This window comes from Nuphar pumila, chromosome 2 (genome assembly GCF_984573655.1).
Source record: "Nuphar pumila chromosome 2, dmNupPumi1.hap1.1, whole genome shotgun sequence".
Lineage (NCBI taxonomy): Eukaryota > Viridiplantae > Streptophyta > Magnoliopsida > Nymphaeales > Nymphaeaceae > Nuphar > Nuphar pumila.
In genome coordinates this window covers 23,375,249-23,403,112 of record NC_143250.1, presented here as the reverse complement: position 1 = coordinate 23,403,112, position 27,864 = coordinate 23,375,249, and the positions used below count along the sequence as shown (strand labels likewise).

Sequence of the window (27,864 nt, the reverse complement as noted above, 5' to 3'; positions counted from 1 at the left end):
TTAAGATAACGAAGGTAAAACGGGCTGAAATGATTCCAAGATCATCGCGAAGTGTCTCTCCCACACCTGAGCTATGTAGTACTTGGTCAATGTGTCGTAGGTGGCCTGAATCACCAAGCGGTAGTGCACTCCGGCCACCAGCAATTTCTGGGCCTCCACCACATCTACGAATTCTAGCTGTGCCTCGACCCCCCTATCGAACTCCGACACCGAAAATTTGCCGACATCACGAACCTGGGTATCATTGCTCAAATCCTCGATCTGATGCCAACCACCGGGAAGAGGATCCCTTCCAGAGGCCAAAGAAATGAAGAAACAAAGAAAAAGAAGCGCGAGAAAGAAGCAAAGACTCTTCATGTCCCCACGTTGTTTTTGGTGAATGAATGAGATGCAGATGGTTGGAACTCAAATTTATAGCAGTATGTTTGGCAAATTGAAATGCCAACAAGCATTCATCAGGCGTGAAAATATGTAACTGTAGGGTTGCGTTTTTTTTTGTTTTTTGTTAGTTTTTTTTTTTTTGGAGAATAGACCAAACTATCACACATGAAGAAAGAGGCTGGAGAATGATATACCAAATAATATACTACTGGTCTTGAAAAGTAATTTGATATCATAATGGATTCAAGAATGTGGGCTACCTGTTGGAGCAGGAACGTCATGCATCTAGTATGCAAAGGCTATATAGAGCTCTTAGTGGTTGCACTTGGAAAAGAGAAAGCCTTTGTACAATAACCTCATCTTTCTAATATGAACAATTGTGCACCCAATCAATATCTCACTGATCAGGAAAACATTAGAGGGGACCAAATCTCATCTAACCTATTTCTTTTTTCTTTCTCATCCAACGTCTTTCCTTGCCTCACATATTTTCATACCTTTCTTGATTCACTCGCTAACGCCCTGCCTTTCCACACATATTGATGTTCTTTTATTCACTTGCCAACATCTTTCTTGCCTCAAACTTCTTTCTATGCCCACCAGCTTTCAGTCGTTCATACAGAGCTTATGCTCATCAAAAAGATTTTAGTGTCAATTTTGGGAGATTATTGGCCCCCCCAATAAGTATATAAGATCAGTAATAGGCAGGAGGCTGGTCACTAAGTCCAACATAATAAAAATCAATTTGTATATGCTTAAACCTGTTATGAAAACTGGGTTCACTGTACTTCCCAGGTGGTATCCCATGCGGTAAGCGGAGTCCTTTTCAAGCTTAACTTTGAAGGCCCAGTCCCTCTGCCACATGACGTGGCTGTTATTCTGCTAGGAGTCCACCTAACCCCAGCTTGCCATTAAAAAAAAAAACTGGGTTCACTGTCATTTGAACAACGCTGATGTTATCACAGTGAAGAGTGGATGTCTCAAGTCTCTGACCCCATTGTCATGAAGAATGAACATGAGTATAATTTCTTTGTCATTTAAAATGAATAAATGTTGAACTTTATGTGCATCTATGACATGAGTATAATTTCTTGATTTTTTCTTGAAATTCTCGATTTTCTTGAAATTCTTGATTTTCTTGCTTTTTTCTGGATTTCAAATTATTATGAAATTCAATCTCAAGTTACCAAGAACATTATAAGAATAGTTGTGAAATTCAAAATTTTAGACTAAATAAGAAATATATAGCGATTTTGAATTTGGTTCAACATGAATTTGGACTAAATTAGACAAAAATTTGAATTTGGATTTTCATTAGAGGTGAATTTGGATTTGATATTTAAAAATGGATCTGGATCTAACTTAAAAACAATTTGGATTTGGATTTAAGATGTGAACCTAATTAAATAAAAAATTTGGAATTGGGATCCAAATTAGAAATTTAAATGATTTAAATTTAGTGAAGCTAAATTAATTAAATAAGAAGGAGATCCCAAGAGGGTGGGATGTTTCCCCCTTGTGGGCCCTCCTACTTGGGTAAGAACTCTTCTACCTTATAAAATTTAATCTACCCAAGATTTCATTTTAATTTAAAAGTCAAATTGTTGACTAGTTTCCTAATTAAAAATAGTAGGTTGGAACCCTAATTAGCTAAGGTTACTCAAGCTAAATAAGAAATCCTAGGGAGGGTGGGACGTCCCTTCCTACCTTTCCAAAACCATTTAGTCACTACTAGCTAATTTCCATATTGTTTAGGAATCATGTTAAGCCTAGAATTTCTAATTGAGTTGGGAGTCCTAGTTGGTCTATAATTTCATAAGGCATATGAAATAAAATAATTCTTTTTTTTTTGTTTGAGATGGGAGGGATTTCTTAATTAGAATAAGAAACACCTCTAGTGCTATAAAGGGGAGCATCATATTCCCCTTCCCCTTTAAATATATTTTCTTCTTCTCTTTCCTCAATCCTTCGTCTCTCTTCCTTCTTCCCTTGCACGGTTGGGAGAGAGTCCTCCATTGAAGGAGCAACTGGGTTGGTGAAGGGTAGATCTGAAGGTGCTGTGATAGAAAACTGTTGGTACTGTGATTCGAAGGTGGCGAAGCTACCGATCTTATCGATTTTACATAGTTTTTATCTACTCGATTGGCTCAAGTAAGTTTCGCATAGGTGAAAGCCTTATGCATACACTAAGCATGTACATATATGCTGAACATTATTTCAAAAAGGTGTTTTTTATAAAAAAAATAGTTTATATACATTTTTAGGGATTAATCTTTATTATTGAGATTTTTAAAAGCTTGAACTATGAGTTTTCATAAAAACATTTTTATTTTGAAGGTAACATCTAAATAAGTTGTTATTTTATTTATTACTAGCAAGGTTGAGGCTCAATATGTGTTGTAAATAACTGTAAATGAATTTTAAAAAGTTGTAGTTATGGGCAATCATATTTTAATATTATCCTTGATTCTTGATTTGTGGATATATTACAAGTTTTGAGATGACTGTTATGTTATTCCTGTTTTTAACCCAACCAGTTTAAAAAATAATTATGTATCTTTGAGAATATTAGTCTAAAAAATTCAAATAAAAATATGGAGATAATCTACATATCCAAGGCTTAATTTTAGAATCTTGTTTTGCTCGATTGAGATTAGTTTTGAGGGAGAAACGTCTACCACAACATAGCTCGATTTTTATAATCTGGTTATGGGACTGTTTCAACATGTTTTTTTGAAAAGTATAGAAGCCAAAGTAAAACTACTCAAAATAAATTATGAAAAATTTGGGTGAAACCCAACAGATAGTATGAGAATATGGAAAAAGAGTTTTATAGAAAACATTTTTTGTAAATTCCAAGAAATTTGCCAAGCTGAGAAAATGTTTGCAGTTTACAGAATCTGGTTTATAATTCTTTCAGAACAAGGTTCAGTAGTAGAAATTTTATAATTTATATATATATATATATATTATATATATATATATATATATATATATATATATATATATATATATATATATATATATATATATGATTTTGAAGATCGGTTTATTGGGTTGTGTTTTTGACATGTGAGATCCACCCTAGTAAAAATATAAAAGGTTTTTGGTGGATTTTTCAAATTAGGTTAATAGGGATCCAAATTTCTCGAATTACTTGTGCATATGTTTAGGTAATAATGTGTATAGATTTAGTTTTCATATGAATTTTCTTTCATGTCTTGTATATTATCAGCAATAAGACACTTGATTGAACCATGAACATAAACCTAAGTATTGAAAAAGATGTAATTTTGAATTATGCAGGCTGTGTTTGGAAAATACTGCAAACAATTAGTTGTTTATGCAATTTAATTATTTTGGTTGATTCTAAAGAATTGTATTTCCATATGTAGGGACTATACTGATCATGTGTATTCTGTTAAATAACTGAAAATCATGTTTGATGGGATGAAAATTGAATGACATGTGCTGAGAGAATCAAAACCTTGATTTCTTATAAATCAGTTTAGGATTTTGGGTTCTTTTAAATTTGATTGTTATAACTCTACATGCCGTGGTTCGATTTTTGGGGTCATGTGCAACATGAAATGAATTAAATTATATAGATTTACTTTATGTAAGCTTGGTTACAACTGAAATATAATTAAAAAGATATGAGTCTTTCGATTTGAGCTTATGGGAGCCTTTATCGAAAAACCAACTTGTGTGTTTTTTGTTATGGGTTAGTTGTAATAAATGTAACACCTCAATTTTTATAACCCCCAAAATGGTGGATTTCTTTTTAAAATATTTTAAAATATTTTAACAAATAACAACAAAAAAACTCATCGGGTCTAAAAGTTGGTATGCTACTTTCCGTATTCATGCATAACCATACGATTGTGAAAATTTAAAAGAAATAAATTTCAACATGTATAAAATAAATCAATATCCACAACCATTTATAATTAATTATATTTGTCCTTTAAAATAAATATTAATTAAATAATCAGAGTCTAAAATCTTTGAAGATATAGAAAAGGTAGGCTCGATCCCCGTCGCAACTTCTCACCTTCGCATGCAAGCATATACTCACTTCCTGAAAAATATTAAATTATATGGGGTCAGACATAACATGTCTCAGTAGGGTGTAATATACTAAACTCGTAAAACAAAAATTTGAAACATGAACTTCATCTAATGTTTCATAATAAATTAAATATAAGTAATTAATCATGCATTTTATTTAAGCAAACAAGTATATTAAATATCAAATTTAAACAAATATGCATTATTTATTTCAATTCTAATAAGATAAAATGCATGAATAGATAAAATGCATGAAATTATCAAATACAAAAGCCATGGAATGCATGCACAAATTCTTATCTTTAATTACATGTTCTTTCTTAAATGATGCATGCAATGCCTAACTAATGCACATACATCTTAAGTTATCACTTCTTAACCCCGTGGGTATAACATAGGCAGAAAACTGGTTCAGAGTCATGGCTCAGGCAATTTTTTACATACATAGGTGGCTTTGGCTTGGTCGAACACCTTTGACCAACACCGGGTGCAGGACGACAAGAGCGAGAGAGACTCCCAACACCACCAACCTAATGCGTCAGATTTTCACTCATGAGTTTCTTATCCTCTACGCTGCAGTCTATTACAAAGGTTTCTCCTATCTTCGTGGGTGGGGAGGAGTAACCTTCCATGCTCAAACAAAGTTTCATGAAGACAGATGTACCGCTTGCCCTCTCTTTACAAGTTTTTACTTTAATGTCACATGTTTTGCTTAATTGTTTTAATGGCTTACATGCAATATCATAATATAATCCGTTATAAGGATTCAACCACTTTATGGGCAATTGTTGCGTTCTTTGATGCATTGCATTCGATTACACGTTTTTCTCATGCTTTGGCTAATACATGTATATGTATATGGGCAATGTGATTAAGAAACATAACTTACATGCATCCACATGATTACAATATCACATCATCATCATCATCATTAACATAATAGGATCAGACATGCAACCCAAAAACAACATTTGCAAGTGAACAATACACTTTGCATGTTGGACCCTTCGATCCCTTAATTAATGCTTAGCCCCTTTTTAGGCAACATGTTTAGTCTTTTCAATATTCATTCATGTCTTAGGGTAGGCATATCATACCCTGCATAAAATCAGACTTAAACATATACATACACATTCTGCATGCTAATTATACAGAAAAAAATATGCCAAACACATTCACACTTTGCAAATGTCGGGATTCGGTCCTTAGACCGGCTCTAATTTATGAAACACTCAACTCTGTCTGAATGTTACAGAGTTAACAAAATTTTTTATAGTAACTCAGTGAACAAAACTAACATTTTCACAAATTAAAGGAAATTTTGTCAGCTTTCCATAGCTGCAAACCATTCATAAAAATTCTTTCGTATAAGAGAGTTGTGGACATTTTACTACAAACATATCATATTTTGTTTCGACTATCACAGAACCGTGTTCATTCAATAAGCAGAGCCCACAAAAGATAGAAAATTTTGTTAGCTTTCTAACACAATAAACTGCTTATCAAAACTTTTCCGAACGAGAAAGTTATGAGCATTTTACTGATCCGATGTCTTGCTGGAAAACTGTAATTCTAGGTCTATACATTCGGGTGGGGCCAAACCGGGTCACCCGAATCTGTACACCCATATTTTTTGACATAAATTAATTTTAAAACTTAAATAAACTTTTCTATCTAAGGTTAATATATCTTAATTTTGACAAATCATATTCTTCCTCAACCGTTCGGCCAAAAAATAGACCCATCTAACACATGCCTAATTTCCTCAAAATTAATTTGATAAAATCCATAATTAATCAAATAAATCATGGAACTTACATGCAACTAAAAATCAGAGAAATCTAAAAAAATCATAGAATATATACATGAACATAATCTACCAACTACAATTAAATATTGTATGGATCTAACTACGAAATTCACGATTTTCCTAAATATACTAATTTCTTTTCTAAAAACCCGATATGACTAAATTTGTAATATCTCAAAATTCTGACACTGGAAATTCATCAATTTTTTACAAAATGTCTACAACAACCTACTCTACTAATCCAAATTAATACTTGCAGGAAGATCAGAGCACAATTCATATATTTTTGAAATTTACAGATTTCTTTTTTGAGAAATTGGTTTTTGAGAAAAACACTTTTCAAAAGGAGTTTTCTCTCAGAATACCATTTTTTTCTATAGTTTGATAGCCCTAAGACAAACCCACATATGTGAGGGTTTGTTTAGAGTCTATGCTTAGGAAAAACCCATGGAATTCATACCATGAATTCCGTTTTGCAAGAGGAGTATAGATCACCTACCTTTTATCGAAAAATTTGCTCCTACGTAAACCAGTGTGTCTTTTCGCAAATTCCGGCCATTTCATGCGTACCACGACCTCAAATGGACTCTCCTTAAGCCTTCCTCAATCACGTGAATCCCTCTACTATAGACCCAAGAGAGAAAACACTAGGAGGTTTGGTGTGGAAAAGAGAAAGAAAGAGGAGAAGAGGTAGGGAATTTGGAAAAAACAAAGGCTCTATAAAAAAAATCTCCAATAGGGGGAGGCTTGAGCCCCTCCTCTATATTTATAGGGTTTATGTTGAGGTCAAGAGCTGGAGTAAATCCCAGCCCTTGATCTCAATCAAGGGTTACCTTCCTAAAAGAATTAAATTTATCTTCTTTCATTTATTTTTTCCTAGCTCTTTTTTTTAGTATATTTGATTTACTTAGCTTAGTTTCTTATATATGTTATATAGTATATTATGTACATCATATATACTATATAGTATGGTATACATGGGCAGGTCGACCCATGTAGTCCACATTCCTTCTTATTTTGAAAATGTCAACTTGCTTGCCAAGCAAACAAGTTGATTATTCAATATTTTTTCCCCTCTTTCTTTCCTTTCTTTGACTTAGAGATATTTTAGGCTTTTACATGAATGATTTAAAAGAAAAAGAAGGCCCACATGTGCTGGATGTCTCCCTCCCCTTTCGCTTGGTTGGATTCAAACTTAGTTGTAGTTCTTAGTTGTCTTTTCTCTTTACTTTAAGTAACTATTTATTTTATTATTCCATTTAGTTAGATTTCAAACTAGCATTACTTCTTAGCTATTTTTTCTCTTTACTTTAACTAATTATTATTTTATTACATCTTATATATTCCATTTAATAACCTTAATTAATGATAATTGCATATTGGATATTATTTTTCTCAAAATTCTATATCCAGTCTTTAATTTTTCAAAATTCAATTTCAAGGCTATACTTTCCAAAATTCATTTACAAGACTATATTTTTCAAATTCATTTACAAGGCTATATTTTTTCAAAATTCTATTTCAAGGTTATATTTTCCCAAAATTCTATTTCAAGGTTATATTTTTCCAAAATTCTAGAATGACTAATCAAATTTAATTAGTCCTACTAACTTAGCATCCTATACTTTAGATATACAAGCAGTAGGTAAAATCAACATTTTCATTTGAAGAAAAATATTAAAAATACCTAAAAATTCATGGGTCTTACATGTTATATGTCATCTTGTAATTATGCCCTCATGCATACTACATGACATATTCATTTTTGCTTTCATGTATTATCCTATCATGTCATGATTCATCTACACATGCTCTCATATATGATCCATTTATAATAGACTTTCATGCATGATTCAGTTACAACATGCCTTATGCATGATTCAACCATGTATGCTTTTTATCCATGAAACATGTCACATGTGATTCAATTTCTTATACATGATATATATCACATCATAATTTAACACACAAACAAGATACATGTTAGAACTGATTCATGTTCACACACATGATTCATTCATTTCAAAGCATATATTCGCGATACATACTTTACATACATGACATGCATTCATAATAGTCATGACAATCACATCAATCATGCAACATTTATTTCACACAAATCTATGCTCAAACATAGACCTGCAATAAACACACTCCATATTTTACTATCTAAAATCATGACAAGGTTGATCTCCTAAACTATAATAAGAAAGTACTTCTATGCCCATACATTCAAATCATACTCAACATGATCTCTGAACTACAATCACAACATTCCTAGATATCCACAACTAAGTGGTGTGTGTACAAGAAGGTTTTGTATACAATAAATAAATTTATTGTGTGATGTATTTGCACTACATACTTACCACTGGTATTTACTCGATTTGTATTTTGTATTGCATTCTATGCACATGGCTTTTCTAGCTGCAAGTAATACTTAGTAACAAGTATCATTTATTTATTTTTATACTTGCAATTCAATTAGTACAATGCAATATATATAACTCTAAGCATTTATACTATTATAACTAAACCGATAATTAATTTTAAGAACATTCCATTTGTGAACATAAACTATGCACATGCACACACGAAGACCACACCAACGATGTGCGTGTTAACATGGTTAACTATAAAAATTCATGCACTCTCATGTGCATGTTTATGATGCAAAACTATGAAATCAAAAGCATATTCATAACTTATATAAAACCCATTTCAAAACAAAGTTTCAAACATGTGTATCCGACTTTTGAAAATACTTTTCAAACCTTGTTCGAAAACCACATTCAAATCTGAAATATGGTCTCACTTAGGCATTTCACCAAACACTTAGCTTAGGCAAATCATCTTTGTTAATCGATGAAAGTACATAGCAGAACCTGAAAAGTCAAAGGCCATAAAAAACTGCAACGAATTTGCCGCTTAGGCAAATCACCGAATACTAGGTGTGTGGCATGCAACGACACCGCACAAGCAATACCGTTGGGGTATTCGCTCACTAACGAAGAGTGCTACAACACTGCATACATAATGAGAAATTTGTTGGAACATGCTTCCGCACAAAAACCAATAAAAATTGGAAATCAAGTAAACTGATTTTGCAAGAAGGAAACAAACAAAAATAAAAATGATTAATGTTGGACTCAACTACCAGGTTGGGCATCTCCTCTGATCACCAGGCACACCTAGACTACCTCATTGTGGTTGCATGAATATTGAGGCACCTGAATCCCAAGAAATAGCAAATTTTATTAGATAAAAAAGCTCTGAAATGAAGGAAATCAAAAGAACAGATAACTAGCACAATCAATCTACAAGTTGTGACTGCTGACAGCGTGGTGTCAACCTACAAGGCATGATTCCCAAGGCTAAGAATCGATCATGCAAATCGTGGAAAGCAAAAACAATGAAAATCAACAAGAAAAATCCAAAATCGAAAAAGAATCACACTAGAAAAGTGAAGAACACATACCTCACATACTAATGACGTGGAAATAACCCAGATCTGACAGGTACAGATCCTAGTGCAAGGGAAAAATGTACAAAAATATAAAAGAACCCCTAATTAGGCCAATCGACTAGGGTAGAATACATAAATAAAAATCAAATTTGAAAGAAACGGAAGAGAAAGGGTAAAATACATACCTCTGCATGAATTTGAGACCAAAAGAAAATACATCTCAAATTTAAAATTAAACATTCACAAATAAATAAATATCCATTACAAACTTTGAATTAAACCATATTAGAGTTCTTTCAAATTAAATAATTATCAGAGTCGGTGAGCACTTATGAATGCTTGCAATCCAAAACACAATCCAAAAAGGGAAAAGATTTGGCTTAGTTTCTGCCGTAACCTCCTGCCATCACGTGGTCCTCTATTCGCTATCTAAAGAACATTTAATAGGGTCAGACTAACAAGTCCTCAATAGGGCAGAGCTATTCAATACACATAAATTAAAATACGCATGCAAAAGATTAATCCAATACTCACACATCCAAACATCAATTAATCATGCTAATGATATATACGGTGTAATGCTTTATAGGACTTTCAAACATTCATTTACATAACTCTTTCAATCAAAAGCAAACCCTTAACCATAAACATTTAAATATGCATGAGCAGTTAAAAATGCATGCACTCACCATTGCGAAATTCGAACTATATGCATGGGTAGCATTTATCATCTTTAATTAGGTTTTTTTTTAAATGATGCATGTCATACCTAGATAAATGCACATTCACTTTAGGTTTCAGTTCTTAGCTCTGTGGGTGCTAACACAGGCAGTAACTTGGATCAGAGCCATGGTGTAGGTGATGTTTTTAAATAATTGTGATTTTAGCCTAGTCGGGCACCATTCATCAGTGCCGAGTGAGGGATGACTAGATCAAGAGAAGCTCCCAACACCACCATTAGACTTTACTCATGAGATTTTGTCCTCGACATTACAGTCTAATGTGAAGGGATCCCCTATCTTTATGGCAGGAAGGAGCAATATTTCATACTCAAATATGGTATCCACGAAGCCAAAAGTACTGCTTACCCTCATTGTAAGCACCAGTTTTTAGTGTTACATGTTTAACTCTTTTAGTTCATTGATTTCATATAACACACAATTGAATAATATTTATAAATTTCAAGCTCCTTTAGGGCTTATGGATACACATGTTTCAAATGATAGACAATAATCATGCGCCAAAGAAATTTTAGCTTTAACATTCATTCATGCAAATGCAATACTCATACGAAATTAAAGCATCCACATTCATTTACAATATGTGCTCATTTCGCTCAAATCAATACCAATTAGCGATAAAGCCAATTTGTGCATAATCATTTCATCCAATTCGTGCCCCATGTTGAGCACTTAATCCCTGCATAAAATTTATTTTAAAAGTACATATGCAGCGTGACATAATTCTCAAAAGTATACTCGAAAGTCGTAGTGACATCACACGTATTTGCCAACTGGGTCTTTAACCGATTCAAAACCTGTCAGACCTCAATTCTGTCTGACTGTTACAACTATCACAGAGAAGTGTATAGTTCGCGGATAGAGCTAAAATTCTGACAGTTGTAGAAAATTTTGCCAGCTTTCTGATAACACAAACCGTTCATAAAAATTTCTCCAGATGAGGGAGATATGACTAGTTTAGTGCACACCTATACTTTTCTGTTATGACTATTATAGTTTAGTGCTCAGTTTGAGAACAAAACTCAAATTTCATACATTGTATAAAATTTTGTTAGCTTTCCAATGCAATGGGTCGTTCGTAAAAACTCCTCCGGACGAGAGAGATACAAATGATTTACTGGTCAAGTGTCAGACTGAAAATATGAAATAGCGGGTAATATGCATTTGAGTAAGCAGAAATAGGCCACCCGAATTCATATTTCCATTTTTTTAAACAACAAACCATTCAATAACAAGTAAAAAATCCTAATATATAATATTTACATATTCCTTCATAGACAAATCCCATTTTTACAGCCCTTAGGCAAAAAAATTGATCCGTCTTCCTAAATACTATTTCCTCATAAATATTTTCGGTGTTTTCTCAATTTCAATCATAGAGTTACATATTTTTTCATGACATAAATAACAAGATCTTAACTAACAACATACAACATAAATAAGGACATTAAATCAAGCAATCTAACTAAAATTTTTACATGAAAACAATATATATTACCCCATTGTATTTCGAAAACAGTTTTTGTTTCTGAAAAACCCATAACACATGACATGCATGAAATTATTCATTTTTATTTCAAGTAAAACATTCTCTCTAAGGGTTGAACCAATTTTCCTTTGGAAAAATTATATCAAATCCCTCTTCAACAACCCAAATCAGAATTTATGAAAGCTATTTGTGTTAAACAAACTCAATACTTCGAATATGGGCTAATCGGCTAAGCCCGATTTGCCCGTATTTGAACCCAATAGCCGTTTTGCATATATATATATATTGTAGGGTTTAACTCATAATTTTCATTACACGTATATGCATGTGTACACCCATGATTCAGAGTGTATACACGTATAATATCATTGAAATCAATTTCTACTTAAGTTCCAAGAAAACTGATTTCTGAGAGGGATTTTCTTTAGAAAACCCTCTCTATTTTAATTTTGACAAACCCAACACCGAATCTTTGTATGGGAGGTTTGATAAAAGATTTTTCCAATTAAAAAACAGAATAAACTCGTGCCTGCGTGTTTTAATGTACGAGTAGATAATAGAACCCCTACCTTTGTCGTGAAAAGACTTCTTAACCGAAAAATAAATTCTTTCCAAGCGAATTGACCATCTGCTTCGTGTGGTGGCTATGGCTAATACTCAACCTTCTCTTCTAATGTATTTAGGTTCACCCTTTGGTTGTACAAGAGAGAAACTACAAAAGAAAAGTAGAAGAGAAGAAGAAGAAAGAGGAGGAAAGAAGGAAAATTGAGAGGGAGAATAGAAAGCTCAAAAAAAACTAAAGAGGGCCAAATAAGGGGGGCGTGAGCCCCTCTTACCTTTTTATAGGTGGTAGGACATTGATCACAAAGCTAGGCAATCTCAACCCTTGATGTAATCTTCATCTAACTTTTCTATCTTCTATTTTCCTAAGTTTCTTTTTTCTCCCATTTGTACTACATATTTTTTTCTAGCTAGTGACATGGGTTAGTATTATTTTAAGTAGTATATTTAATGTATACAATATAGTATGGATTTATATAGGCTGGTCGATACCTCCATATGAGGTCTTCCCTTTCCTTAATGCACATGGTCAAGCTTTCTTACTTGGCAAGCAAGTTTGACTTTGTCAAGCTATTTTTTCTTTCTCTTCTTTTCCCACTTTTCTTTTCTCTATTCCTTTATCCCTTCCTTCTTAATATCTAGCCCCATCCTAGAAAGATCTAGGATGGGATGTTCCCCCCTTGGGAGGCCTTGCCTTAGGAATATGGCAAGTTTTGACTAGCTTCTACAAAGGTGTTTTTTGGTAACTTTTAAAATCTTTGAATTTAAAGCTTTAATTTAACTTTTTTTTCTTAAGTCAACAAAGAGGTGTCATATAGGATGGGACGGCCCACCTATGGACCTCTACCATTTTATGCAATATGGTTAAAATTAAATTTTCATTCCACCATTTTTCTTATTTTATAAATTAGCTTTATTTAGTATTTTGGATTTCAAAATTTTCAAAAGTATATTTTAAGTTTAAATGAAATCACTCAAAATATAAACCAAATTATTTTCAAATGCATATGAAATTCTTTTAAACACCAATTTGTCTAGCTTATTTAAATTCTTTTTCAAAAATGCTATTTTCTCAAAAATGCATTTAAGAAACAATCTCTACTAGGGTCGACAGGACCCATTATTGTTTTGAGTATTATTATTTTTTTCTAAGTTCAAATCTAAGACCTAACCTATTTATAATGTATAATATGTATTATCATTAACAAATTATCACTTATAGAAATATTCAGGAAAATTTATGAAAATTCCTCAAAAAATCATGGGCATTACAACTTTTGTTCCATATGCTCCCAATTCTTGATAGGTGCACGACTCTAATATCTGTGGGTCTACATGAGCTGCCTCCACCATGCTGCAACTCTACCCTTTAACCTAAAGGTGAGTAACCCAACTCGCTTTTCTTCGGCAACCTCTTTAAATTCTAAGATTTTTTGAACCTCACTTATCCAATCTAAAAATTCTTTAGGGGTACTAGATCCCTTGAACTCAGAGATTTCAAACTTAAGTTTAGATTCCCAATTCGATCTCCTAGGCTAGTTCAGATTTCTATCAAAATGTGCTTCCCTATGGGTGTCAAACTCACTATCTTAATCATATAAGCTAGTGTCATGACCTTCTCGGGATCCATACATGCTAGGCCTGGATTGCCTTTCTCTCTCTGGTTAACTCTTCTATTCTTCTACTTGTTGTCATAAGTCGTGAGTCTCATACCTAAGGTCTCAGTTTCATTTTCAAGGTTAAGTTTACCTCAACCATGGCTACTCAATCACCCAAACATGACAAAACACCCAAGAATACTCTAGGATCAAAATGAATCCTACTACGAATCTCTGATACCAAAATAATATGGATCTGACATCAAATCGATCCATGATCCAAGATCCAATTAGATCTTCATGCACAAAAGCTACAAATAGGTAAACTAGGTTCTGACGAGATTCAGCCCAGGGTCATTTTGACCCAGTTACGCACTTAACCAGCCAAAGTTACAACACGAGAATTGTAGGACCCTTTTGCCTTTTCAATGAATCTAGGCTTGCAATTATCTGACCACCGGAGGTCGAGAAACAAGCCTGACACTAGGATAGTGGGCTGGTTTGAAAATCAAGTACCTCTAGAATAACCAGTTGAAATAGACTAGAATGAGGTTGTTTCTTAAGGAATCTACCAAAACTCCAAACATAAAAGTTTTAGAGAATTTAATTATGAGTCTAGAGAAATAACAATAAGGTTGATCAAAGGTTGTATGACTCAAATATGACTCAATCAATGGAACGGACTGGTACAGTCCTGAACAATCACTCGTGGGACTATTCACTATGTTTTGAGATGTTGCCAGAATAGACACCAGAATCAGAAAAATAGTTGAACATCAAACTTGTAGGCATGTGTGATAGCTTTCCAATGAGCTATTACATACAGAGTTTTGATATCGGAACAAAAACTTATGATGCAAAAACAACTAGTTTTGATAAATAGAGTTCCACGAATAAAATATACATTCATACACTTTTTCAAACATCAAATTAATTTGGCCAATTTTAATTCTTAGGGTTTATTGTTCGACCTGCACAAATAAATACTTCAATGGTGGATTCTATAATGTGATTCACCCTTCCACCTTACCTCAACTCCAGTTAGTCCAAGCAAGAAATATAAAACACACTACAACCAAAATCTGTCTAGCAGAATTTTTCTTATCAAGTGGCAATTCTTAGAAAGCATTTTTTTTCTTCAAACAAAAGATGCTCAAACTAGAATAAATGGATGCAAATTCTAATCAAACTAGATTTGCAAACAAAAGATAAATAGTTCTAGTAGAATTTTAGAAGTCCACGATATCACAAGCCAGTTGTGTCCAGCTGTGATGGGTTGGTTCAAGACAACAGTGGGTCAAAGATAGTAGCACAACGAACATGGCTGAATGATGCTTGATTGTTCGTGGTTCACGACAACAACCACCCATGACTGTGAGGTTCACTAGGAGTTTCTTTCGTAGCACCGAAAATAAAAAACCAACAACTTGAGTTTCACCAGCCACAAATAGTAGACAACTTCAATGACAGCAGGGGTTCATGACTTCTTCAACATATCATGTTCCTGCATAAGTAGTAAAGGGGTTCTAACGATCAGGTTGGGGATTCAAAATAGTGAAACCTTCACTCTTCAGCAGCTACCGTCTGCACCATGGTATGGTTGTAGCAAACCTTCAGAAAAACTCATCCAAGGTAGGAGACGACTAAGGTATTTCCACCATAAATGATATTCACCATTTTTTTTCAAAGAAACAAAAAGACTGCCTTGCATGATTTTTTTGGAGCTCTTAAAACTCATCCCATGCTGAGTTAATGTGAAAAGGAGGATTCCAAGGCCACCTCCAATGTGGCCAATGCAGCAACACCAATTGAAATGAGCTTTTAGTTCCATGTTTTAACAATAAAAAATGTCTTTAAGGCTACATGATTTTCTCAAAAGCTCTTAACCCATTCACGATTTTCTTAGAGCCTCATAACTCCCCTTACATGACTTTTGGGTTTGTCAAAGATGATTTAAAAGGAGTCCATATTGGTCTGGCCCCAAAGGCACCAATATGGATCCATCTTTGAAGTATTGGATCTTTTGCAAGATCCAATACTTGCAAACTGGATCTCAAAATATTTAAGTGACTTTAGATCCAAAATAAAAATTGCAAAAAATATAAAATCTATCCAATTATCCCTATACACCCTATAGTGCCCAAAAATAATCTTAACGGACACTAGAACTATCTAGAACTATAGAATATGGAATCTAAAAAAAATAAAAATAAAAAAATAAAATAAAAAATATAAGAATGATTCCAACATTCACAAAATAGAATCACAACATAAAATGTATTTTATGAGAAGATAGAAATCAAAATTCATAGAAAATGAGATATGCATAATGACAGGTTTACTCTTGGAATCCATTTGGACTCGAATAGTTTAGATTTGAATTGGATCTTCTAGGATACGTCATTCTAGATCGAGTCTGATTCACATCCAACTCCTCTTCAATACGATGGTGATTCAGATGCTCTGCATTCACTATAAGGTTGCCTAGTGATAAACCACATGTATGCTCTCTTAAGTACTTTCTCATTTAAAAGGACATGGTTTGTGCACCTTTGTACCATGGATCTTCTAGGGGCAATCAACTCTCATCTATAAATTCTTTCTTATGCATACGCATCTTTTTAAAAAAATTTCTTTATAATTAATCTTGATTATATGATCTTTCAAAAACTCATGACAATGTTGGAAATCATTAAACCTTTTGCTGAAAGCAATTTCTTAATCGTTTGAGCATGTTGTTAGCCACTAGAATTGTTCATAATTATTAAGTTGTTTGTTACGCAAGTCATCATACAAACAAGATGCCTCAATTTGAATAATTTTCAATCGATCTTCATTGTAGGAGAATCCATCAAACAAGAACCTATTCAACCCACATCTCATTAGTGTAATAACATATAACAGTTATATTTCCCAACAAATATTTGTATAGGTTACACAACATACCAAGGGTTTGAATTTTCAAATGCCATTTGTCCCATGCCCTCTCCCATCAATATGGTATCAACATCATCAATATCATTTGATTCTCCACCATTGATGTGATAGCTGCTACCACTAACTGAGTGTACGGTTGCACAAACTAAATAAAAATTCTTCGTATCTATTGCTTTCATTGCTTCCATGCATTCAATATTCTTGCATTTTCAACATTCAAGATTAACCATAAGAACTTCACATGCATCCTAAATTACAAGCGTAGAAAAGTATCAACTTCCAATGAGCTAGATAAATTATCTTGCTTGGGACATTGCTTGTCTCGTGTTGCCCTTTCTTATTTATTTGCTCGCTTAGGACTCTGATTGTAGAGTCACTATTTTACTACCTGAATTTTTTTCAAAACCCTCTAGGTTGTCCTATAGTTTAAATCTATGGATCCCCCACTAGTACTAGAAGCTAGTAGCTTGGGTATATCAGTGGTGGACCAAGGAGACCATGAACCCGTTCGTAGTATAAAGAACCTCAGTTCGGGTATATCGTAAAAAGTCTGATACATAGAAAGCTCATCATATTAATCCCAGTTGAAGTGACCTCATAGATTTGTAGAGCTTTCGCAGAGATCCAAGAAACTTATTTTTAAAATCTTGATCTATGTGCTGCTTGATCGATTTGGACTCTTGTTTGTTCGTAAATCCTAAGCCAAGGTTCTGCAAAAAGATTCTACAAATCCTACCATAAACCTGAACACTGAGATGGGTTAGGGTTTTGGTAAACCTAACCAACCTGAGTCTATGGGCCATGATTTCACCTAATAGCCCCAAAAAACTGCCCAAAGTCACTCAAAAATTGCAATCCTTATTAAGAGGAGGTCTGTTCCAAGGATGAGGAGGATTTTTCTACCCAAATCCCTTGGTCGTCTCAAAGATGCAAAATTGGATTAGTAGGAAGGAAGATAAATGAATCCCAAAGAAACAGATACTGAGAAAGCATATCACAAAGAAGAAGAAGCTGACAAAGTTCAATATGTGAAAGTGGATAAGGGTAAGGGAATAACCTGCAAAATCCTAGACAAACTTGCACTTGCTTTGAAAGAAATAAAAAATTTCAATGTTGCCTTGAGATCCATGATGCAGCAAATGCAATAAAAGTTCTTGAAAAACAATGCTCAATTAAGACACCTCAAGCATAGTCATAAGCAAAAAGTCCAAAGTGTTTCGCTCAAGAAAGCATGATTTGTCAGAATTCCAGAAGCAACTGTTCGGATCTAGAATCCTTAACCCAATGAGTACGAAGAACAAGTCCAAAATTTAGAAGATGAATTGAGAAACTCATGCTGAATGCCAAAGGAGGAAAAAGGCCCTATGAAATCTAAGTCTTTGTTCTGGGATATGATAATGAGTCCCTGGGAATTACCCCCAAAAGTTAAAAAACTTAATAGGATAGGAAATTCAAAAACTCATGCTGCTCTATTCTTGGATATTTGTTTTGATTGTCTCAACAATGATCGGGCCCTAATCCGTTGGTTCTCGAGAAGTCTTGAAGAAGAAGCGTTGTCCTGGTTCTCAACTTTGGACATCCACCAGATTAGACAATTTCAAAATCTCATGAATTTATTCATTGAGCACTTCCGATACAAAATAGATGCTCTTCCCATGATCAATCAACTCTACGATCTTAATACAAGCATTACATATGGGAGTTGGATTACTGGATGTCAGCGATAGTAATTAGACATTTATATATTTATGGAGTTTGGAGAGGCTGGAAAACATTTTGCTTATGCCATTGCGAGAATTTAGTTGAGTTATTGACAATTCCTTGTTTTCGACATCTGGATATGGATGTGGATAATTATGTTTGTATATAGTGTATCTAACTTTTCAGTGACCAACATGTTTGACACTTTGTACATGTCTGGGATTGACATAGGAACCTACCTTTAACAATGCTCCAACAGTCGTTAGCACAACTTTTCTCTTGGAGTCATTGCAAATGCAAGGCCCAAAAAGCAACATCTGTCTCCTCTAGCTGGCCTAGAAGCAAATACCAACATTCTTTCTTAATTATCCTAGTGACCAATATGCATATGGTTTCTACTAATTATCCTTTCCAAAAGGATGGAAAACCATTGCTTTCCATTCACAACCTGTGAATCAAAACCTCTAGGTGGTGAGAGGTTGCATAACTTTCTTACATATGGAGTGAGGATCTGGGTGTATTTGGGTTCGACATCATGATCTAATAACAAAGTGACCTACTGCTCTGGAATCATCAAGTTCAGCAGCAAAGGGAAACGACACATGAGATGACAACATTTTTTTTGAAGGTTGAATGTTTTTTCCTTGACAGGCTTCAAAAAACTTTGTAACTTTGGAGACCTTTTTGTTTTTTCCAACTTTTAGGAAGAAGTAGATATGAATGCAGATGGTGACAACCATTTTCTGTGAATGAGAAAGTGATAATTAAGGTCAGAGTTGCAATTATGCATTTTATGACAAGCTATTAGGCCACTTTAGACATTGGTAATATATTTAATTAAAAAAGGGGGCTGATTTGCAAGGGAATAGGACACCTAATAAGTTTGTAGGACGGGAAGCCATGATTACTTCACAATGTCTCAATGGTTGGTAATCCATTAAATAGTTGATCCTGTTTTGCCTCAATCGTTTCTGTACATATAGAAATTTGAAATTTGAAATTTGAAATTTGAAATTTGAAAAATAGACGCTTCATTTCCTATTGATATCTTTGTATCTGTTTCATATTGAATAACCAACATGTAAGATATTTGTTTCTCAACCTTAAGCTGATTTAGCTAAAAAACTGAAGCGTATGACTAGTTTGGTTGCGTTAGAGATTTGAGACACTGCTCAGTGGTAGGGTTGGGCATTCTGCCAGGTACAACTAAGATCCAGGTTCGACCTATTTAGGAAAATTGGTCCTGGGTCAAGAAAGACTCTCTCTCTCTCTCTCTCTCTATCTCTCTCTCTTCTTAAATTTGCGAGTATCTTGTCCCATGTAATGGTTTTTAATCTTTTTCCTGCTATTAAATGTGTTCACTTTTGTATTAAAAATCTTAAAATAATCTTTTCATGTTTGAACAAAGTCCTTTACAAGGAGTTTGATATGTGGGACAAATGCCATGCAGAGAGAACACGGTCCCCATGACGGTGTTGTGCTGCGAAGCAGGTTATATGCCCCCCCCCAACATGCAGGTGCATGTTCGGGGGTCTGAATGAGCGCCACATATATAAGCACATGAGGCTCGTATCCCCGTGTGTGTTAGCATCACTTAGCATCAGAGTTCAGTGCAGTTGCAAAGACTTAAGTACCCTTTCTCGCCATTCCCGCTATGAAATGACAGTTCAAGAAAAGAACAAAAATGTCCTCCATTCAGAAAAGGGAGGATGGTCTTAACTCTTCAAAGTCCAAACGTTCCATTTTCGCCCTAAGCAGTAAACTCCTATGCTGCTACCGGATCACCCTTTGACGATGCACCCTCTGTTGTAACAGGAGCTCCCTTTGACGACGCACCCTTTGCCGTCATGTGCTGCCGCCTGGGCATCCTTTGCCGTCGTCTGCTATCATCAGAGCAACCTTTATCGTTGTCTGCTGTCACCAGAGCAACCTTTGCCGTCGTCTGCTGCTGCCAGAGCACCCTTTGCCATCGTCTGCGCAGTGGGAGCACTGTTGCCACCATCGCCTGCATCTACTTTCAGGGTGTTTCTCCTCCACTGTCGGATTATCAAAACTCCCATCGTTTGTGTGAGTTTCGTGTAAGGTTTCGTTATGTAAATAAATCGATTTATAAATCTGAATGCTAAATCTTACAAATGGTTGTACTATTTAGGCTAAATAACACCTATTTTTATACTGAAACAAATCGATTTGTACCTATCTACCTTCTGGTTATCGAAAAACAGTTAGCACGATCTGTTCTTGTGAAGGCCAAACATTACAATGTTATGTACTTATGAAGGCTAATTTTTTACAACGATTTGTACGTTTGAATGCAACAATAATTTATACATTTAATGCAATAGTGATTTTATATTTGATGCAGTAGCAATTTATATGTTTGAAGTAGTCGGGTTGTGTAATTACATTTGATACCAATTGACTTGTAACCAGTTATAATTCTTTGTTGTAACTTAACATTCTATAATTCTATAATTCTTTCTATAACAGATCACAACTTATGTTTTATAGAGGAAGTGTTCTATCATGATTTATATAGCCACAAACATAAAGCGAAAATGATTTATCCCATTGCGATTTACTTTTATGAGCTTTGTCTATGTGAATGATATGTTCTATCAAGATTTACACAATTATTGATTCATAAAAGGTGAAAAAAATAATAAATAAATCAACACGATGTTTAGACTTAATAAAGTACAAATTGAGGTAACTTCAACGATATAAATTGAGGTAACTTTATAAATAAAAATTGATTTACAACTTGATACCGATTTAAGTTTTATATAAAAATAATATTTTAGTAACAGTTGCAAATCGATATTAGTAAATCACGATATTACATATCGATATCGTTCACAAAGACAAACAAAAACATATCGTTGTCACGGTAACTTCATAAATATAAATCAACGTGATTTACAACCACATTTATTTACAAAAAATATAAGTATTTAGTTATAATACATCATGACAAATGGTTTGACCATGAAACGATTTACATAATGATTGATTCATAAAAGGTAAAAAAGAAAAATAATATTATAAATTGATACAGCAATTCAGCATAATAGCTTACAAATCGATATTAACAAACAAAATAATATCTCACAAATCGGTAGTATGTTACTACAACCACAATTTACGTTACATTGCGTATATTGAGTGAATGGACGATACCGAGTGGGGTAGAGACCCTTCCTCGCATATGTAACCAAGCATTCTTGTTAACAAGTCCCAGCGTCTTATAAATATATTCAACTTTTCAATCGACGAAAAACCAACATCGACATGCAATAACAAAATAACGCCTTAATGGCACTCACGGCAATATACGTTCTTCAACAATAGCATGATGACATGGAAATGTACTCACGATGCCTTAATAGCACTTGTTGGAATGTTTGTGCATCATTGATTTTTCCATACCGCCTAACGAAAACAAAGAAGAGAAGACTGTAAAAAGAGATGGATGACAACCCCCCCTATGATGCCTATCAATGATCGAACCAGTGGATCGATTTATAGTTATCTCCATGAGGTAGAAATGAACCCGAGAATATTTTGTAACACAAGGTAGGAACGAGAAGACGGCAATGTGTTGTAACACAAGCTAAAAACCAAGGCAGAAACCTGAACTCGGAGGAATGTGCAAAGCTATTTACGAGAGGACATTTTTATCATATGCATATCTATCTTACCAGAGGACATTTCTGTCAAACACATATCTATCTTTTACAGGTACCTTCTGAAAACTTTAGACAACTGGGAGAGCGTGCACCTGCACTATAGATCAGGCAGAGCAACAATCAAAGAATGTCATTCAGAATGGCAGCTGAAAGAAGCAAGGCCAACTCCTGCAGGACCTTATTTAGTGGCGCATGAGTTTCCAAGGCGTATCTTCCATACCTTACGAACAGTCTGACCCACTCAGTGCTTGCCATCGCTCTGTATCTATCCACGATGTTGATCTTGTTCGCGTGAATTGTAGTGAGCAGAAAGTAGAGTGGTTCTCGAGAGCCATTGCCTTGCCATGAAAATTGATATCTTATACAAAAGCCAGTCCTTCTATAGTGTAATGCACGATTGCCTTCTTTTTCTCTCGTGTACACACAATTGCCTTGTATTTGACATCTCTTGTCCTGTCAGCTCTTCTATTGTTAGAAAGGAAGACGAGATGGACAAAATAAAGTAAAGAAGGGTCTGCAGAGAAACGGATGCGGTGCAGAATCGATTCATATGAAGAGAGAGAGAGAGAGAGAGAGAGAGAGAGAGAGAGAGAGAGAGAGAGAGAGAGAGAGAGAGAGAGAGCTTTCTCCATTTTATTTCTAGATAAGGGATTCATTGAGTTGTATCTGAACTTTAAAGGGTGTTTTTCCGTGAGGACGCATAATGCGTGTCCTCCGTTGTGGTTCTCATGTGACGGCAATGAGATGGTTCTGTCAATCTCTAAGGGTAAAATATGCCAATGTAGTAGTGTTCTCTCCATCAGGTGGAGATCATCTGTGTCGATACGTGCATGGTTCATATTCAATATCACCAACTCAAATAATAATTGAATATGGCCAGTTCCTCTCTTGTGCTTAATTTGTGATTGGATGCAAAGCACAAATAAATCATGATATATCATATTTGATTCATAGCCCAAACATTCATGCGCTAGACCAACATCCAACACATCGTAGGTCAAAGGAGGGATCCCATTTATCAATCAATTTTTATTGGAATAATCGGATGAAATCATCGTAGCTCAGAAGTTGGTCTGACCTGGGTTAGCGTAAAGAATTTCTTAGAAAAAGTGACTCATTGGTTCAATTCAAAGTGCAATTATATTATGGTAATAATTTCGTACACAAGTAGAGTTCAATCTTAACAATCACGCAGCAGTAAATTAACTGATAGCAGTCACAATCTCACACATTAAGATAACGAAGGTAAAACGGGCTGAAATGATTCCAAGATCATCGCGAAGTGTCTCTCCCACACCTGAGCTATGTAGTACTTGGTCAATGTGTCGTAGGTGGCCTGAATCACCAAGCGGTAGTGCACTCCGGCCACCAGCAATTTCTGGGCCTCCACCACATCTACGAATTCTAGCTGTGCCTCGACCCCCCTATCGAACTCCGACACCGAAAATTTGCCGACATCACGAACCTGGGTATCATTGCTCAAATCCTCGATCTGATGCCAACCACCGGGAAGAGGATCCCTTCCAGAGGCCAAAGAAATGAAGAAACAAAGAAAAAGAAGCGCGAGAAAGAAGCAAAGACTCTTCATGTCCCCACGTTGTTTTTGGTGAATGAATGAGATGCAGATGGTTGGAACTCAAATTTATAGCAGTATGTTTGGCAAATTGAAATGCCAACAAGCATTCATCAGGCGTGAAAATATGTAACTGTAGGGTTGCGTTTTTTTTTGTTTTTTGTTAGTTTTTTTTTTTTTGGAGAATAGACCAAACTATCACACATGAAGAAAGAGGCTGGAGAATGATATACCAAATAATATACTACTGGTCTTGAAAAGTAATTTGATATCATAATGGATTCAAGAATGTGGGCTACCTGTTGGAGCAGGAACGTCATGCATCTAGTATGCAAAGGCTATATAGAGCTCTTAGTGGTTGCACTTGGAAAAGAGAAAGCCTTTGTACAATAACCTCATCTTTCTAATATGAACAATTGTGCACCCAATCAATATCTCACTGATCAGGAAAACATTAGAGGGGACCAAATCTCATCTAACCTATTTCTTTTTTCTTTCTCATCCAACGTCTTTCCTTGCCTCACATATTTTCATACCTTTCTTGATTCACTCGCTAACGCCCTGCCTTTCCACACATATTGATGTTCTTTTATTCACTTGCCAACATCTTTCTTGCCTCAAACTTCTTTCTATGCCCACCAGCTTTCAGTCGTTCATACAGAGCTTATGCTCATCAAAAAGATTTTAGTGTCAATTTTGGGAGATTATTGGCCCCCCCAATAAGTATATAAGATCAGTAATAGGCAGGAGGCTGGTCACTAAGTCCAACATAATAAAAATCAATTTGTATATGCTTAAACCTGTTATGAAAACTGGGTTCACTGTACTTCCCATGTGGTAAGCGGGGTCCTTTGTCAAGCTTAACTTTGAAGGCCCAGGATCGAATCCCTCTGCCACATGACGTGGCTGTTATTCTGCTAGGAGTCCGCCTAACCCCAGCTTGCCATTAAAAAAAAAAAAACTGGGTTCACTGTCATTTGAACAACGCTGATGTTATCACAGTGAAGAGTGGATGCCTCAAGTCTCCGACCCCAATGTCATGAAGAATGGACATGATCCAAGCAAGTGGGGCCGTAGATCTATTTTCAGCCTCAAGCATAATGATACTTTGTTTCTTCGCACTCCATGATATGCATTTGCACCAAAAAAGATGCATATGCCAGCAGAAGGGTGAAGTGATATCAGCCCAGTCTACATCCAAGAAAGCATACAAATTTAAATTACTATGAGACATAATTTGTAAAACTCGAGATTTTTCTTTGACATTTAAAATGAATAAATGATGAACTTTATGTGCATCTATGACATGAGTATAATTTCTTGATTTTCTGTATTTTTTCTTGATTTCAAATTGTTATGAAATTCAATCTCAAGTTACGAAGAGCATTATAAGAATAGTTGTGAAATTCAAAATTTTAGACTAAATAAGAAATAGATAGTGATTTTGAATTTGGTTCAACATGAATTTGGTCTAAAGTAGACATAAATTTGAATTTGGATTTTTATTAAAGGTGAATTTGGATTTGATATTTAAAAATGGATCTGGATCTGATTTAAAAACAATTTGGATTTGTATTTAAGATGTGAACCTAATTAAATAAAAAATTTGGAATTGGGATCCAAATTAGAAATTTAAATGATAGTTTGCAATATTATATCGATTTGTGACATATTATGCAATATTATATCGATTTATAAGATGTGTCGATTTGCAAGATATTTGTATTATGATTTTGAAACGTGTGCCTGCAGAATTTATATTATTGTGATTTGCGCGCTTGAGGTGGCGATTTGCGTATTCAACACACATGTGCCAGGTTCGTAATTTTGGTTTATAAATCAATGCGAATTTTGTACACAATCTTACAAAATTTGTATACACAATCTACAAAATCTTGTACAAATGTCTGTACACAAAAAAATAATAATGTTCATAAAATTGAATATTGAAGCAGAAATTGCTATCTCTCTCTATCAACAGTAGAACGTAACCCTCTTCACGTTATCCTTGAGAATAGGTAGACATTTGAAATGACTTTCTCTTACACCTGGGGGCCTCACATTCTTCATTGCTTTCTAGGTAATCTTGCAGTCTGGGTTTTTGTATCTTCCGTAATTAGAAAATCCATCAATTTTTTGCATAGTTATGTGCAGAATTCAGGTATATCATCCTGAAAAAAACCCCCCAAAAGTCAGACCAATATAGAAATGTAGTCACCAATAATATAGGATAATAAAACATGTTTAAGTATACAACATACAACGATGAATTCTGGTACTCGTTCATAGTATATTGCTTTAATATACTTCATTATAAAGATGCCACAATCAATGCCATTATTTTATAAAAGAGCATCCTCTGCGACGTGAAGCCTCCACGGGCCAATGTCGATACCCAATATGTCTTTGAAAAATCCAACCTGTGGTTTATGCACAAGCAAGTAAATTCCAGGCCACGGTACAAGATATGGTAATCTTATAGATAGAAACTTACCAAATGCACAATGTCAAAGTCTACACCAATGTTATAGTTCAAGGAGTTGTATAACCATATTTTTTGTTTTCGTACATCCAACACGTATAAGACCCAATGCTTTTTCAATTGCCACAATGTAGGAATCAATATCTGCAAATCGATTATAAAATATCTTACAAATTCAATATGGAAAGAATCAACATAGAAATTGATATTAAGAATCAAAACAATATCTTAAATCAATATTAAGAATCAACATATAAATCGATATTAAGAATCAAAACAATATCTTAAATCGATTTGGAAATCCCTATTGATATCTTAAAAATCGATATTTAGAATCAACATATAAATCAATATTAAGAATCAAAACAATATCTTAAATCAATATTAGAAATCAACATAGAAATCAATATAAAGAATCAAAACAATATCTTAAATCGATATGGAAATTCCTTTTGATAGCTTAAAAATTGATATTAAGAATCAACATAGAAATCAATATTAAGATTCAAAACAATATCTAAAATCGATATTAAGAATCAGCATAGAAATTAATATTTAGATTCAAAAAAATATCTCAAATCGATTTGAAAATTCATATTGATATTTTAAAAATCGATATTAACAATCAAAACAATATCTTAAATCGATATTAGGAATCAAAACTGTAATCTTAAATCGATATTAAGAATCAACATAGAAATCAATATTAAGAATCAAAACAAGATCTTAAATTGATTTTGAAATTTCTATTGATATCTTAAAAATTGATATTTAGAATCAACATAGAAATCACTTTTAAGTATCAAAACAATATCTTAAATCGATATGCAAATTCCTATTGATAGCTTAAAAATTGATATTAAGAATAAAAACAAGATCTTAAATAGATTTAACATCTTACAAATCGATATAGTCACAAACCTTTTCACTTGACCAAAAGTCTTCCATTTGGTGATCGTTACCCCAGTATTGTAGTCCATCTAGAAATCCAGTTGCGTATGGCATTCGACAGACGGTACTCTATTGAACGAAACAATAATAATAGTAAGTTTAAAACACGAAGGTATATTAGTAAATCAAAAAAGAAAATAAACATATAAGATAACCGATATTCCATAAAATAAGAGGTGATGACGCGGACCATCATGGTTGTTCCCTTGCTTTGAATATACATGACGAAATTGTGTATAGTATGTTTACAACAAATATGCACTTGTTAATATATATACCCATGGCATACATAAATGTATAACTGATAGTGGTTTCATATGTACAAAATTACTGATAGTGTTTTCTTCTGCAAATTCACCTCGTATCCGATCGATGTTCTCTTCGAGCACTTTGTTGAGTTTTTTAGCATCTTATT

At 34.2% G+C, this 27,864-nt stretch overlaps 1 protein-coding gene across 1 annotated transcript; it reads right to left on the bottom strand.

Moving 5' to 3' along the window:
- LOC149845038 (multicystatin-like) lies at positions 1 to 27,478 on the bottom strand. The gene is made up of 6 exons (XM_089986922.1): positions 27,420 to 27,478; positions 23,741 to 23,963; positions 23,607 to 23,649; positions 22,664 to 22,781; positions 22,500 to 22,535; positions 1 to 289 (listed from the first exon to the last, which is right to left on the bottom strand). Exons 1-6 carry the CDS (start codon positions 27,476 to 27,478, stop codon positions 1 to 3), a joined length of 768 nt encoding a protein of 255 aa, XP_089843048.1.
- Positions 27,479 to 27,864: the final 386 nt, after the last annotated feature.

What these genes read in the sequence shown, in the direction of transcription:
- LOC149845038 (XM_089986922.1), bottom strand. Translation starts at nt 27,478, where the DNA reads ATGGACTACAATACTGGGGTAACGATCACCAAATGGAAGACTTTTGGT. An exon ending in TAAGATTGAACTCTACTTGT is followed by an intron (nt 22,782 to 23,606) that starts GTACGAAATTAT and finishes TTTCATGGCAAG; the next exon opens with GCAATGGCTCTCGAGAACCA. An exon ending in TGGGTCAGACTGTTCGTAAG is followed by an intron (nt 22,536 to 22,663) that starts GTATGGAAGATA and finishes TCTATAGTGCAG; the next exon opens with GTGCACGCTCTCCCAGTTGT.